This window comes from Bison bison, unplaced genomic scaffold (genome assembly GCF_000754665.1).
Source record: "Bison bison bison isolate TAMUID 2011002044 unplaced genomic scaffold, Bison_UMD1.0 scf7180017864119, whole genome shotgun sequence".
NCBI lineage: Eukaryota > Metazoa > Chordata > Mammalia > Artiodactyla > Bovidae > Bison > Bison bison.
The window spans coordinates 24,955-42,495 of record NW_011494691.1 but is presented as its reverse complement, the minus strand read 5'-3'; the positions used below and the strand labels follow the sequence as shown (position 1 = coordinate 42,495).

Here is a 17,541-nt window from a genome sequence, read left to right as displayed (position 1 = left end):
GGCTACAGTCCATGGGGTCGCAGAGTTGGCCATGACTGAACACATCAGTACATACTATAAAAACAAACTAGAAATACTATGTTCTTCTAAATTATAAGTAAAACCCTGAAGTTATTAAAGGTTCAGAATAAAATAACACATTTTATAGCAGTTCATTTACTAATAGAACCCTCTTTTCAAACAGATGTCATTTGGAAGCCCAACAGACACTTTTTCATAGCTTTTTCAACATGAAGTAAACACTTAATTACATTCTTTCAAAGGTACTTGGGGATTCACTGAGATTTACTATCACCAAATCCTTTCAAAGTCAGTACACTACTAGCTGCTTCAGAAAGGAAGATTTGAGAAACTAATTGCCTTATTCCAACAACCACCCTTGTTGAAGGATAGCACATAAAACTGCTTCCAGTCAATAGGTGGTCTTTTTGTACTAAAACATCCTAAAAAATTAGGATGATCTGATACGATACACTACTAAAGCATAAGGAAATGGTCTGACAAAAATCATTTTTCAGAACAACATGAACAGTGTGGATTATTAAATATTGTTTTAAGCTGAAAAAAAAGGAAAATTGAAATTCTCTAAAAATATGTCAAAAATAAATAAATAAAAATATGGCCAGCTAGACATGCAGAACCCTCTCACCATAAAACACCTAAAAATAGAGGATGAAATATTAAAGGTATCATTAAAAATGCAAAGCTGAGTTTGCAAAAAAGCAAGGTAAATTCTCAAATGCTAAAAATGAAGTGGAAGTATGAATCCAGAGCATTAAGTAATCACTAAAGGTAACAATTACCATCTATTTTCGCAGTGACCAACACCCTTAGGATTTAAGGATGTCATGTAGAGGGACAGGAGTCAAGCCTTTTATCCCACACTAATTAGAGGTGGGGAAGAATATATGCTTCCACTCAGAAACCCTAAAGGAAGATGCCTTCAGTAAAAATGTCCATCAAAAACCAATCAACCACCACCATGTTCACCCTGCAAAAAGAGATGAGAAGTACACGATTTTGGCTTTTAGGGGGTGGGGGGGTGGTTGTCAATACATCTCTCTTGGGAATCTGTCATCATAGGCTGGTCCTCAGAGTAGGTTAGGGCCTGATGGTCCAAAAACATCTAGCTAATAAGTAACTTAGGGGTGTCCTAAGTTGGGAAATTCCTAGGCTCCTGGCAGGTTTAAACATAAACTTTATCTGGAGGACCAAATTCTCTTCCCAGGCTTCTTAGGACCTCAAGTCCTAACGAGAAAGAGTTTATATAATAAATATCACAGAACACATGAGGAAGCCAAGCATCATGAACAACAATCAAGAGAACTATCCCGGTTCTTCATTCAGATGTTGCAAGAGGTTTAAAATGTCTCAAGAAATAAAGCAAAACCCCCCCACAAATACAGAACAACACACTACTTAAAGAACTAGGACTTCTATGAACTGAAAAATACTGAAAGTGAAAGTTTAATGGATGGGTTAAACATATTAGGCAATAGCTAAACAGAAAAATAGTGTTGTAGAAGGAAAATCTGAAGAAATTACATATAATAAATAAAAAGATGAAATTAGAAGGACAGATTAAGGACACAGAGCTAAAGGGGAGTTACAGAATACAGAGAATGAAGGAAAGCAATATTCAAACACATAATAGATGAAAAATTTTTAAAAACTAATAAAGGAAAAAAAAATCACTAATTCTCTGATTCAAAAAGTACAATGATTTGCAAATAAGACAGATAAATGGTAAAACTCCAGGACACACACAAAAAAGGTATTAAAAATAGAGAAAAAAGATGCTGCTGCTGTTTAGCCACTAAGCTGTGTCAGACTCTTGTGACTCCATGGACTGCAGCCTGCCAAGTTCCTCTATCAATGGAATTTTGCAGGCATAAACACTGGAGCAGGTTGCCATTTGGTACTTCAGGGGAACTTCCCAACTCAGGGATCAAACCCTCATCTCTCGTGTCTCTTGCACTGGCAGGTGAATTCTTAACCATTAGCACCACCAAACAGAGAAAAAAAGATTTCCTACAAAAGAATGACAAGTAAGCTGACATCTGACTTCTTAATTAGCAGTCACGGAAACAGATGACAAAGAAAAAATATCTCCCAAGAGCTCTGACAAATTAACTGTCTAGAACTGTCTTTTAAGGACAAAGGCAAAATAAAGACATTAACAGAAATTTCCAAAGGATATATCTTAAGAAAAAAGAAAATTATTTCAAAGGAGAGAGATCAGATGCAATAAGGAATCAGGAGCAAAGAAGTAGCTAAATATGTTGGTAAATCAAAACAATTACTGAATATAGAAAACAACAATGCTTAATTGTGAGATTAAAGGACAATGAAAATACAAGATGAAATACATAAGCTGAATATATTAATGAGTGCATGTGTAGAGAGTATGGTTGGTAGTGATGCTGAAGATAAACGTTATAAGGTTCTTAAATTATTCACAAGAAAGACAAAAATTCTAATTAATTTTAAATTTTAAGCTATGATGTGCATTAGATTTTCAAGGGTAAACACTGAAAACATAAAACAGTATATATAAACTTCCAAATCAGTAGAGGGAAAGATGCAGAGTTGGAAGTGTGATCTGGGGAAGGAAAAGGCAAGCTCAACCCATCCAAAAGACAAAAATGTTAAAAAAACAAACGAAAACCAAGGAAGCATGGGAAAATGGGACAAATAGCACAGAACAAGAGGGCAGAAAATAATCCAAATATATCACAAATAACAACAAATGTAAATCAACCAATTTTCAATTAAAAGAAAGTCACACTAAAAAAATACCTATGTGAAGCAGGCATAGGTGTTTTAATATCAGATAAAATAGATCTTAAGTAAAAGAAAAATTAGGAAAATGAGGATCCCCATGTAATAAGACTTCAAAATACACACAAAAGAACTGAATGTGACAGAATTGCATGGAAAAAGTGACAGTCACCACTACAATAGAGGAGTTTAACATCTATTTCATTAATGCATAGATAGAACTGACAAAACTTGATCACATCATACAAATGTATAAACTTTCCAAATAATCATAGAAAACATTTTTCTGAGGCACAGAAAAATATTTACAAAAACTACTTCCTAAACACCTCACAGACCAAATATATGATAAAATTAGAAAACATTTAGAACAGAATATTTTGGCGACCTGATGCAAAGAATAGACTCATTAGAAAAGACCCTGAAGCTGGGAAAAATTAGAGGTAAAAAGAGAAAGGTGCAGCAGAGGATGAGATGGCTAGATAGCATCACTGACTTAATGGATACGAGTTTGAGCAAACTCCAGGAGATAGTGAATGACAAGAAAGCCTGGAGTGCTGCAGTCCATGGGGTGGCAGAGTCAGACACGACTCTGCGAGTGAGTAACAACAATAACAAATTAAAAAATTCTACATAAAAGATCTTTTGGGACTTCTCTGGTGGTAAAGTAGATAAGGATCCACCTGCCAAAGCAGGGGACATGGGTCTGATTCCCGGTCTGGGAAGAGTCCACATGCTGTGGACTCCATGTGCCTCAACTACTGAGCCCATGCCACAACCACTAGAACCCAAGTGCTCTAGAGCCTGTGCTCCACAGGAGAAGTCCCCGTAAGGAGGAACCCACGCCCTGCAGTGAGAAGCCTGTGCACTGCAACTAGAGGAACCTTTGCTCTCCAAAACTAGAGAAAGCCTGTGTGCAGCAATGAAGACCCAGTGCGATCAAAATATAAAATAATTTAAAAAATATATATTTTGAAATACAACTAGTTGAGTGAGTACTTTGAGAGAAATCTATTGACATACTTAGATAAAAAGACTAACAAAAAAAAGAAAGCAAATCGTGCAACTCAAGAAATCAGAAGGAAAAAAATAAATTTATGAATGAAGTTAGTTTCCTAAAACGACTATTAAAATTAGCCATTAAGCTTCCTAGAAAACACAGCTTACAAAAGTTGATGCAGAAAAAAACACAACTGAACAGTCTTATATCCATTAAGTGAATTAGTACTATAAAATTTTCTTACAAAGAAACACTAGGCCCAGAGAGATGAGTTTCATCACACATTCAAGGATAGGGAACCCCAATGATACACAAACTCTGAGATTTAAAAAAAAAAGGAAAAAATAACCCCACAATCTACCACAAACTGAGATTTTTTTAAAAAGAAAGAATAATCCTCAATCCACTCAATTAATAACACAATCCAACAAAGATAACAGACAAAGGAAAAGTATAGCCAGTATCACACTGAGTAGATAAAAGCCTAAATCAAATATTAGCAAACTAAATATAGTAATGTGTAAAAAAGATGAATATATCACATCCAGAAGAATTTAAACTTGATTTGACAATATAAAATCTAATACGATTTATCACACCAAGAAGGAAAAACCATATGATAATTCCAATGAACAGAGGAAAAGCATGTAATACCCAGATCAAAGTTCTAAAGAAGAATAAAAACAAAACTTTTATGAGAAAACATATGAGAAAGTTTCATGACTAGCTTTCGTAATGATTTCTTAATTATGACACCAAAAATACAGGCAATGAGAAAAAAACAGATAAACTGGACTTCATCACAGTTAAAACTTTCATCTACCAAAGAACACAATGTGAAAACACTACCCAAAGAAGGGGGAACATATATACAAATCAAATAACTGATAAGAGATCAATATTCAGAATATATAAAGAACTCCTACTACTCAGGAACAAAAAACAGTCAACCCGAATGAATAAACATTTCTCCAAAGAAGATATATAGATGGCCAATAAGAGCAGGAAATGATGCACAACATCACTAATCAGGGAAATGAAAATCAAAACCATCAGTGAGATATCACTTCAAATCCGTTAGGATGACTTTTATATGAAGAAAAAAAAAAGGAAATACAGTATGTTCTAAGGATATAGAGAAACTAGAACTTTTGTGCATAGCTGGTGAAGATGTAAAGTAGTTCAGCACTGTGGAAAACAGCAAGATAGTTTCCCAAAAAGTTAAACATAGAATTACCATGACTTATCAATTCCACCTCTGAGACTATATCTAAAAGAACTGAAAGCAGGAACTTGAACAGATATCTGTACACCAATGTTCATAGCACCATAATTTACAACAGCCAAAGGTAGAGACAACTCAAGTGTCCATCAACAGAAAATGGAACAGACAATTCCAACATACAGTGGAGTATTATTCAACTTTAATAAGGAATGATATTCTGACACATGCTAAAACATGGCCTTGAGGACATAATGCTAAGTGAAATAAGCCAGACACAAAAGGTATTGTCTTGAGTCCATGTATATGAGCTAACTAGAATAGTCAAATTCATAGAGACAGAAATATAATGGTGGATACCAGGAAACGGGCTGGAGGAATATAGAGTTACTATTTAAGGCCTATAAAGTTTCAGTTTGGGAAGATAAAGTTCTGGCATGGATGGTAATGATGGTGGCAAAACTATGTGAATATAATTAATACCACTAAACTGTATATCTAAGGACGGTTAAAATGGTCAATTTTATGTCAGGCATATTTTACCACAATTTTTAAAAAACTCAATACCCAAAATGTTCTTATTCAAAATGTTTTATTCTTGTATATCAGTAAAATATAATTTTAAGAATTAAAATACCAAATGAACAGACACAAAATACAAAAAATTAGGGATAGTTGTAACATAGCATGTCTAGTATCTTATGACTCGTTATACTTTATTGAAAAACATAAACTGTATGCTGATATTCTATATTCATGGACAGAAAGATCTTTTTATTGTAAAGATGTCAATCCTGCTCCAAATAATTTCAGTACAATCCCAACTGAATTCCCATACAGATTTATTCAAACTGACAAATTAATTTTAAAAATTTATATAGAAGCAAAAGTTCAAGAATACGTAAGAAACTTTTGTAAAGGAAACTGGAGGGCCTTGACATTTCAGATATCAAAACATATTACAAAAGCTATTAAAATAAGATGGTTTATCAGTGAAGTATCTCAATGGAACAGAATAAAAAGCCTAAACACAGATCCCCACTTAACAGACCCTTAATAAATGACAGGGGCAAGAGGGCAAATTAGTAGACAAAGGATGGCCTATTCAAAAAAGTTTGAGAATAAGTGATTATTTACACTGATAATTTGAATGCTTCTTATCAAATGCAAAAATCAACTCCATGTGGACTGAAGACGAAATGTGAAAAAGCAAAACTTTAAGACTTTTAAAATACAACTTTATGATTTTCAGATAGGAAAACTTACATAAAACAGAAAAAAACAAACCAAAAAATAATGGATTAAAAAACCTACTTTACAGGAAACTCAAACAGGGGCTCTGTATCAACCTAGAGGGGGTGGGATGGGGATGGAGATGAGAGGGAGTTTCAAAAGGGAGGGGATGTATGTATACATCTAGCTGATTCACGTCGAGGTTTGACAGAAAACAGCAAAACTGTGTAAAGTGATTATTCTTCAATAAAAAATAAATTAATTAAAACAAAAGTATAGCCAAATAACACTCAAAAAGATGCTCTACCTTATTAGCAATGTTATAAAATTAAAACCACAATGAGATCCCACTCTATACCCATCAAATTAATAAGAATTTCAAGCCTTATGAGAAATACTAAATGTTAAAAGGATGTGCAACAACAGGAACACTTACTATTGTTCTAGTATAAAGTGGTAAACTAAAACACTCCAGAAAGCAATACGCTTTATGTAAGAAAGTAGAAGACAAACTTATCCCAGGAATCAGTCATCCCACCCTAGAGAAATTCTTGTTCACGTGCAGAGACACACACAAGAACAATTTCAGCAGTACTGTTTGTTATTAGAAAACAAAACAAAAAAACCACAATAAAAATCTCCTCAGGAAGGGCAATAGATAAACTATGGCATGTTCATATACCAGTGTGATATATTCATAACCAGTTACTAGGATGAGATGAGTATCTTGCATGTTTAGGGAGAAGGCAATGGCAACCCACTCCAGTACTCTTGCCTGGAGGGTCCCGTGGACGGGGAAGCCTGGTGGGCTGCAGTCCGTGGGGTCGCTGGGAGTCAGACACGACTGAGTGACTTCACTGTCACTTTTCACTTTCATGCATTGGAGAAGGAAATGGCAACCCACTCCAGTGTTCTTGCCTGGAGAATGCCAGGGACGGGGGAGCCTGGTGGGCTGCCGTCTCTGGGGTCGCACAGAGTCAGACACGACTGAAGCGACTTAGCAGCAGCAGCAGCAAAAGAGTACATATCATGTACGATTTATGTAAGTTAAAATACACACAAAACAAAACAGTGTGTATATTACTTACAGATATATATATGTTATCAACTACTAAGAAAATGAGGATGGATTCACAGGAGAATTTTGACCAAACAGAATATCCTATAGTTTTTAAACAGTTAGATTAGTAGTATATGGTTATTTGTTAAATTATTCTTTATATCTTTTTGGATGAATTAAATACTCTATAATAAAAAGTATTTAAAAAGTAGAAATGCTGTTTACAACTTTTCACTGGCAATTGTGTTTAGCACACTGAGAAGACTACATCCTGAGACAGTAGTCTACAGTGCAGCATTATACTCATTAAAGCTACAATTACAAACTAATAGGCATTTGTTATAAGGTTAAAATACCTTGTAACAAATACCTTGCCGGACTAGATGAAGCACAAGCTGGAAACAAGATTGCCGGGAAAAATACCAATAATCTCAGATATGGAGATGACACCACCCTCACGGCAAAAAGCGAAGAGGAACTAAACAGCCTCTTGATGAAAGTGAAAGAGGAGAGTGAAAAAGCTGGCTTAAAACTCAACATTCAAAAAACTAAGATCATGGCATGGCGTCTGGTCCCATCACTTCACGGCCAATAGATGGGGAAACAATAGAAACAGTGACAGACTTTATTTTCTTGGCTCCAAAATCTCTGCATGTGGTGACTGCAGCCATGAAATTAAAAGACACTTGCTCCTTGGAGGAAAAGCTATGACCAACCTAGACAGCATATAAAAAAGCAGAGACATTACCAAAGGTCCATATAGTCAAAGCTATGGTTTTTCCAGTAGTCATGTATGGATGTGAGAGTTGGACCATAAAAAGAACTGATGCTTTTGAACTGTGGCATTGGAGAAGACTCTTGAGAGACCCTTGGACTGAAAGGAGATCAAACCAGTCAATCCTAAAGGAAATCAGTCCTGAATATTCATTGGAAGGACTGATGCTGATACTCCAATCCTTTGGCCACCTGATGCAAAGAACTGACTCATTGGAAAAGACCCTGATGCTGGGAAAGATTGAAGGCGGGAGAAGGAGGCAACAGAGGATGAGATGGTTGGATGGCATCACCAACTCAATGGACGTGAGTTTGAGCAAGCTTCAGGAGTTGGTGATGGACAGTGAAGCCTGGCGTGCTTCAGTCCATGGGGTTGCAAAGAGTCAAACACAACTGAGCATCTGAACTGAACTGACCCCTGTAATAAACTCAGGATGTTACAAACACACAAACCAAGTGACAGTATTTAAAAACCAGACCCAAGAGGTACAGGTGAACTGAAGAGAAAAAAGGGACTCAGAAAGTCTAGAATCTCTTAGCCTTGCCTGCTTAAAAGAAAAAAAAGTAACACAAATAAAACTTCAAGGGAAGAAAGAGGTTAGTATAACCTAAATTCTAAAGAACCTGGCAGAAATCACGTAAGTATGTATTCTGTTACCAAAATATTTAATGACTGTTAACACTGGTCATTCTTTCTTACCTACTGTGGGGTTATTAGTCTGATACTGAGAGAGCAGATCTTCATCAGCTTGCTCATGCTTCTCCTCAGGAACAAAGTCACTCTTAGAGAAGCCGTTGTTCTTCCTTTTCAAAAGGGCTGTTTTACTTTCAGGTGGATCTGAAACTGGAATTTCCACTGGCTGGTAGTTAATGTGGATGTATGGCTCTTCAGGAAGCATGTAGCCTTTACTAAAACACTCTAGCAACCATTTTGCTCCCACTACATGCGGCCTACAAAAACAGTACAGTTATATATTAGTTTAAACCATAAATACCATTATCCCATGTACCATGTAGTTTCCATAACTGCCAGGATATGCAATTTTAAGGAAAATCATTACAGAGTAGAAATTGCTTTGAATCAAAAACTGAAAAAACCTGTGGGCTGATTTATCCCAAAACTGCTTCAATTCATCATCATCATCTCCCACAATAACATGAGTTACATCTTCATTGAGCTGATTAAAACGGACTCCACCTCCACTGTTAATAAGTCTTCTCAGTTTATCTAGCTTTCTGCCATTAAAACCACAAAGACAGATCTGCAATGAAAAAAAAAACAACATTGGCTTTAGATTAACGCATTTAAAATGGCCTATTTCTCTCAATAGAAATCTATGTATTGAAAGTGTGATCTAAACCCATTACGTGTAAATAAGGCAACCTTTATATTTACATTTTAAATATATTAAGAAGTATATTCTGAAACTTTGATTTCTAAATAATTCTTAAATTTTATCACTTCTTCACAATCCCATAACATTATTACCCATTACTGATAAGTACTGAAGCTTTAAATAAAATAGAAACCAGAATAATTCAAATATCTTCTGAATATTAGTGCACAGCAATTTCTAAAATGTAGGTAGCTTCTTAAACTGGTCTTACTACTTGTAAATTTCCAAGTAATTACTGAAATAAACTGGAGTTAAATATGTGAATTCAGAAAATCTAGGTTTAAATTTTGGGTCGGCTACCAATGATTAACCACATGACCACTTCAACATACTAGGCTTTTTCTTTGGTGGTGTGGGTCTTCGTTGCTGCGCGAGGGCTTTCTTTAGCTGTGGCAGGTGGATGCTACTCGTGAGGATGTGCAGATTTCTCAATGCAGTGGCTTCTCTTTTTGTAGGGAATAGGCTCTAGGGTGTGCGGGCTCAGCAGCTGTGACACATATGCTTAGCTGCCTGACGGCATGGGAAGCCTCAGAGTGCGAGCGTGCTCAGTTTGTGTCCGAATCTTTTCTACTCTATGGACTGTATGTAGCCTGCCAGGCTCACTCCACTGTCCATGGGATTTTACTGCCAAGAATACTGGAGTGGGTTACCATTTCCTACTCCAGGCGATCTTCCCAACCCAGGGATCAAACCCTCGTCTCCTGCATTGCAGGTGAATTTTTTATTGCTGAGCCACTGAAGAATCTTCCCAGACCAGGGATCAAACCTGTGTCCTCTGCACTGGGAGGTGGATTCTTAATGATTGGACTACCAAGCAAGTCCAACTTAGACTATTTAAATCAGTTTTCTTCCTTATATACTGAAATACAGTTTTCATAGTTGATTAAACAAAAAAAATTAGGTCAAAGAGCTAAGCACAACGCTTTGAGGATGAAACATATTCAGTAACTTATTTTTAACCATCAATATGTGCACATGTGAGATGTGAGAGTTGGACTATAAAGAAAGCTGAGCACCGAAGAATTGTTGCTTTTGAACTGTGGTGTTGGAGAAGACTCTTGAGAGTCCCTTGGACCGCAAGGAGATCCAATCAGTCAATCCTAAAGGAGATCAGTCCTGAATATTCATTGGAAGGACTGATATTGAAGCTGAAACGCCAATACTTTGGTCACCTAATGTGAAGAACTAACTCATTGGAAAAGACTATGATACTGGGAAAGACTGAAAGCAGGAGAAGGGGATGACTGAGGATAAGATGGTTGGATGGCATCACCAACTCAATGGACATGAGTTTGGGTAAACTCTGGGAGTTGGTGATGGACAGGGAGGCCTAGTGTGCTGCAGTCCATGGGGACGCAAAGAGTTGGACATGACTGAGCAACTGAACTGAACGGAAATCAATTTAATCAATATTACTATATTGTATCTTCTTCTTCCCTATTTTACAAAATGGATCTTTTAAAAATGTCTTAATCTATTCCAAACTGCATTTATATCCCAAACTAAATAACCTCCATCACTAGATTACATTTTAACAAAAATGAGTAATCATACATTTCCTATAAGAATAATTAAGTCACATCCAGAATTAGTAGAGTCTAGATAAAAGATTACACAACACCTCCTATTCTATTAATAAACTGTTAAGTTTTAAAAGTATAGAAAGGAAGGTAATTTGCCCAATTTCCTGAAGATTAAAATAAGAAAGTTAAGTCTTTGCTTAACTTTAACTAGTTAAGTTAACTAGTTAACTAACTCCTTGAGAATTAGTGCATAGCCTATTCAGTCTACAAGCAAGAAATATACTAAGTATTTAGTTCTAAAAAATATATAAGATGTTACCATCAAGGCATTTATTAGACAGTTACTCAGACACTAAAAAATTAAATAGCCCAAGAGATATTAAACAAAGTGGTGTACCTAATCTTTAGAAATACAGGCTTTGTGGTGTAAATGGCTAGTTACTTACTGTCTGTGAGATTCTGGACAAGAACTTTAATCCTCTGAGTTTCAGCCTCAATAATATCCATTTGAGTTATTTGTGGGAATTAAATGGGATTATATATGACATACTAACATGTATATGAAATAATCAGCACAGTGTCTCACTTATTATAAACAATAAATGACAATTATAAATAAAAATCCATTAAGTGGTTCAGAAACTAAATGGTCTCAAAATACAGTAGATAGGATTTCCCTGGTGGTCCAGCGGTTAAGAATCCATACTGCTAATGCAGGGGACAGGGATTCGATCCCTGGTCTAAAAAATCCACATGCCACAGAGTAACTAACTCTATTTACCCCAAACACTGAGCCTGTGTGCTACAACTACCGAAGCCTGTGCTCCTAGAGCCCAGGCTCTGCAACGAGAGAAGGCACTACAATGAACCACAGCCCCTGCTTGAAGCAATTAAACAACGCCTGATCACAGCAATGAAGATCCAATGCAGCCAAAAAAACCCCCACAGTACATGGGAAGATTAAGGTAGTTAGGAGGGTTCAAAGAAGATTTGAAAAATGATATGAAGTTTAATGGATGACATATAAAGGTACATCCCAAGCAAAGAGACCCTAATAGCTAAAAGACAAACACGGCCTAATGAGTGCATTTGCTTAGCTTGAGTGGTGGGCTTCTGTAGGTAAGGAGCAAGCCCAACTCTGAAGGGTCTTCAGAGTGAAGCTACAAGTACCAACGTGTATTATCGCTTAGTGCATTACATAATAAAGACATACCCGACAACCATCTAATAAATCTTCAGGTGCCTGAAATGCACTGATATCCAAATTTTCCAGGTTTTCAATTGTAGGTTCCAGTTTGCTATTAACTGAATTACATATTGATTCATTTATGCAGCTTGCATTGACGTTGGAAATATGGCTGACATCTGAAAGAGTACGACCTACATATTAAAAACAAAGATGCATAAATTTATGGAAATAAAATAACTAATCACATATTTTCCTATAGGTGAACTTTTCTTATACCAGAAGAGCCATGAACAATCTCTAAAGTAAAATTTAAGTGGCTTTACTGAAATCTTGGGGGTCAAGTATGAAAAGGGAAAATGAATCTAATTAAGCTTCATTTTAATGAAAATATACTTAATATATTCTCTTAATAGTGACTGGCTTCCAATAAAAATCTGAAGTTGCTGACTTCAAGGTCCAGGAAGGTTATATTGGAAAAAAATTTGGTAACATTTGTAATATTGCCAACAACAAGTATACATGGTACTTCCAAAACAGAAATGTTTTTTAAATTTTATATGAATACAGATGATCTATAACAACTGTAGCAAACTAATAAAGAAATAGGACTAATATCCACATGCCAGTCAAGTTTTAAAAACTTAATTCCCTTAAGTCTTTATTAATATTCTTAATTTCTTTAACTATCTTGTGCATTATATAAGGATATGAAAGAAAGTAGGTATTCATTAGAAAATGAAATAGCAGAAGTTCTGGACTAATTTTTTTTTAATATAATTTGGTTATTTTATTATACAATTACACCTGGAAACAAAGTAAGAAAAGAGAGAATTCTCTACTGTATCTCATTGATCCTATTAACAAATCAATCCTTACACAGAAAACTGTCTTAAAAATGACTGCTTAATCCCAAAGAGACTTACTATCAATTGTGTTGATCTGGCCAGTAGGAGTTGAAGTATCAGGCATACTCTTTGCTTCTGATCTAGGCTCTGTCTTGTATATGGATTCATCCTGACAAAAACCTTTCTCAACACTGTCAAAAAACCACTGCGTGGTCACACAGTGTACATTCCATCTCTTGGCACATTCATATTTTTGACCTATTATGTCAATTAAAAAAGAGAGAAATGCAAGCCATTAAAATCCATCTTTGCAGAAATATTTATATGAAAGCTTATGAAAAAAATTCACCTGAAACAAAATTAAAATTACCAGCAATTACTCTTCAACGGTATGCTATACAGTGTATTAAAAGGCAATATATTAGGTTATTATCCAATTATATTTTATGTGTGTTGTGTTAAATACACATGCTATGTGAGGGGTTTATCTTTTACAAAATTGCAGAGACAGAAGCCATTACTGGGGTAACTGAAATAAAATTTCTGAATATAGCTTCCATCTCTTAAGTTCTTTAAATCAGCTTCTTAATCTGTAACATGTGGATAACTCACAGAATTTAGTGGTTTTACACTTTTCACTTTTAAACTAATTACTGTGTGTATATATACATATACATATATTTATGTGTATATATACTTCAATTCCTACTTAACACAAGTATTTAAATTGCTCTGACACTCTGAAGAAACCATTCTATCTAAAGCAGTTACTGCTCAGGAGACTCTGACCCTCAGTTTCATACTATAAGGAATAGGGTTAAGGGATAACAGTATATTTATAGTTTATAGAGATATATGAGGATGAATAAGCTTAGATGGAAACAAAGGTGACATGATACAATAAAACATTTTGGAAAGTAGTTTCAAAATACATATTTCTAATATAAAATGTAAAAATTTTTTTGCAATTACAGTTGTTCACAGTCACACCTAGGAAGAAAAAAACAACATTGATATCTAGGTAAAAACTCTCTGTGTAGGTAAAAAGAGACAATAAAAATGTTAATACAACTCTGTTCTCATCAATTTTTATATATTTTCAGAGAATCAGTAAAAATATTCTCCAGAATAGTTATAATGGTTATAGAACGCCAAAATTAATTGCAATTTTAAGGAACTCTTTTTCCTGGTAATATATTTTTCTTTTAGTAGTTTCATGTTCTTCAAGGTGTATCTTCAAGTTAAAATTTGCAGTTTACTCAGTAAGGATAATTCATTCAATTAAAAATGAAGCCAAGCCTTTAAAATTTATTATTAGAGGGCTTCCCAGATGGCTCGTGGTAAAGAATCTACCTGCCAATGCAGGAGACACAGGTTCAATCCCTAGTCCAGGAAGATCCCACATGCTGCGAAGCAACTAAACCCGTGAACCACAACTATTGAGCCTATGCTCTAGAGCCCGGGAACTGCAAGTACTAAAGCCCACATACCCTAGAGCCTGTGCCACTTAACTAGAGAAGCCACTCCAGCTGGACAGCAGCCCTTACTTGCTGCAACTAGAGAAAAGCCTATGCATCAACAAGACCCAGTAGAGCCAAAAAAAAAGAAAAAAGAAATGTGCATGTTTACGAAATATCAGAAGTAAAAGATATTCTATCATCTATTTGGGAAACAGTTTTACCTTTTGGTTCTTGCACAATGAGGTGTGTACACTCATTCATTTTCAACTGTCCCATGTACTGTCCTCCATGCTTTACTGTTAGCTGCTGAACTGATTTCCTGTCTAAGGTACATAAGCCAGTCACACAGATTATGCAACCAAGAAAAATAGGACACTTGAAGTCTTCCATGTTTATATCAGTATATCTAGCTATTTTCCTGGGGAAAATGAACAAAACAAAACAAAAAACCCGTAAATTAAGATATCAAAATACCAGGTAGTTTAAACTTTATCAGAAGAATGACAAACAACAGAAGTAACACTAATGTTTTCCTCATTTTTTAGGAATTTGATCAATATTAAGGGAAACTGACAAGCACACTTAGAATTATACTAACTGCTCATCTAGCTCAAACCATGTCTCTAAAAAAATTAATGTTTCAGAGCCTCAAATAAAACTGTTTTAAGTGAAAAAATACATATATTTCAGTTAACTATAAATCCATGCTGGTCAAAGCAGTGCACTTTCCAAACTTACAAGTCTAAAATTCTAACTAAAAATTCAAAGATTCTTTGGTTGCCTACTAAAAAGACAGACTTTTAATTCTTCCATTATACTATACAAATAATAAGCAAAGATTTTTGGCAGAATGCCAACAAAAATATCATCATTCTGCTGCCCTGGTAGGTAGATGTACTCATGAAACAGGCTAGGAATGATGATGATGCCAATATACAGACATGTTTAGAATATGCTGGATGGTGCTGAAAGGAAGACTGGAAAATGCCTACTTAATTTAAACAGTGGTAACTAAATACGTATTGGTTGTTAATCGAATTCTAAGGGAGACTCAATTCTATCTTTTGAAATAGGCTCTAAGCTCTATGAGGCCAGGGATGATGTCTTGTTTTGCTCTCCAGTTACCTAATGCCTAGTTCAGGACAGGTACATAAAATGGGCTTAATTAACATTTACTGAATAATTACATCTCAGTTAATGGGTTATATATGTTTATATTCAACCTTAAATATGTTCCCTTTGGGAAGAAATACAAATACCGAAGTGGCTAAAATTTATTCTCCATCCTAACATGAGGGCTGGAGAAAGAAATGGCACCCCACTCCAGTGATCTTGCCTAGAGAATCCCAGGGATGGCGGAGCCTGATGGGCTGCCGTCTATGGGGTTGCACAAGAGTTGGACATGACTGAAGTGACTTAGCAGCAGCAGCAGCAGCAGCAACATGAGGGCATGGTATTGAAAGATAATGCAACATAAAAGCTACAGTTGCCACACAGATTCTCTCAACTATTTTATCATTGTTCACTGCTGAAAACAATTCTATTACCAAAGAATTTATTATCTCGTAGCAAATGTTAAGTCCATAGCCCAGTCTACCTAACAACTTATACCTTGATAATATAAGAACTTGTAGATTATCTTTTGTTTTCATTGGAGAAAAGAGTAATGATCCAATTTTTGTCCCAAATAACAAATCCATCAGTTCAGTTCAGTCACTCAGTTGTGTCCAACTCTTTGCAACCCCATGAATTGCAGCACGCAAAAGCCTCCCTGTCCATCACCAACTCCCGGAGTTCACCCAAACGGATACCATAAACCGCCCCCCATGAAAACCCATAATATGCCAAAATGATAACACTTATTCAAATCTAGAAAATATCTAAAATATCTCTTACTTCTCCTGTGACTTCTCCCAAAGTGTTTTTATCCAAGAGGGAAGCAAAATAGGTTTCTTTAGGTTTGCAGCAACTAAGTATTTTTTGCTACCAACTTCTCCTGCAATAAGGTGAGTTACTGATACGTTAAGGTCTCTGTATACGCGTCCACCCATCATTTGTACATATTTATGAACTTCTTCCTGTAGCCCCAAAAGAAAATTAATACAGAATCAAACAATATTTCTTCCATTTTTAAATACAATGTCCGATAAACACTGTTTGTTGTTCTTAGCTTGAACACACAAATATTTCTCATCACTACAAGTTAAATAATTCATGAAGTTATTTTTTAGAAGATAAATATAAAGTATAAATTTTAGAATTACCTTTATGCACGTTATTTTCCTATGTTTGTCTTTTGCAACTCCATGAATTTAACCATTTTTCTTCTACAGTGAACACTATATATTTTAATATACTATGAAGGACTGATGTTGAAGCTGAAACTCCAATACTTTAGCCACCTGATGCGAAGAGCTGACTCATTTTGAAAAGACCCTGATGCTGGGAAAGACTGAAGACAGGAGGAGGGGATGACAGAGGATGAGATGGTTGGGTGGCATCACCGACTCAATGGACATGAGTTTTGGGTAAACACCGGGAGCTGGTAATGGACAGGGAGGCCTGACATGCTGCAGTCCAGGGGGTCACAAAGAGTCGGACATGTCTGAGCGACTGAACTGAACTGATGCACATACTTAAAAATATACAAATGACATACTGAATATAGAAAAAATATGTGTAAATCTCAGAATCCTTTTTAAAAGATTAACTATGGTGGAAAAAGGTGACTCAAAGACAAATTTATTGATAATACAGAGAAAAAAGTGAGTTTCCTTTTAAAATCAAAACAAAAAATTTTAAGTAGCCAGTTTGCAATAAAAGAGTCCACTGCTTTCAATTTTGAAGAGAAAGCCTTTGACAAAATTCAACATGCATTTATGATAAAAACTCTCCAGAAAGCAAGCACAGAAGGAACATCAGTTCAGTTCAGTCGTGTCCGACTCTCTGCGAACCCATGAACCACAGCATACCAGGCCTCCCTGTCCATCACCAACTCCCAGAGTCCACCCAAACCCATGTCCATTGAGTTGGTGATGCCATCCAACCATCTCATCC

At 35.6% G+C, this 17,541-nt stretch overlaps 1 protein-coding gene across 5 annotated transcripts in view; it reads right to left on the bottom strand.

Annotated features, from left to right (window-relative positions):
- TOPBP1 (topoisomerase (DNA) II binding protein 1) overlaps window positions 1-17,541 on the bottom strand; it is a 72,090-nt gene that overhangs the window by 46,449 nt on the left and 8,100 nt on the right. For 4 of the 5 annotated variants that reach the window (XM_010839564.1, XM_010839562.1, XM_010839560.1 and 1 more), the window contains 6 exons: window positions 16,381-16,562; window positions 14,706-14,902; window positions 13,103-13,282; window positions 12,204-12,370; window positions 9,169-9,332; window positions 8,771-9,021 (listed from right to left, as the gene is read on the bottom strand). In XM_010839564.1, coding sequence (XP_010837866.1) covers window positions 8,771-9,021; window positions 9,169-9,332; window positions 12,204-12,370; window positions 13,103-13,282; window positions 14,706-14,902; window positions 16,381-16,562 — 1,141 coding nt within the window. The remainder of the gene's footprint in view (window positions 1-8,770; window positions 9,022-9,168; window positions 9,333-12,203; window positions 12,371-13,102; window positions 13,283-14,705; window positions 14,903-16,380; window positions 16,563-17,541) is intronic. The other variant, XM_010839561.1, reaches the window with a different exon arrangement.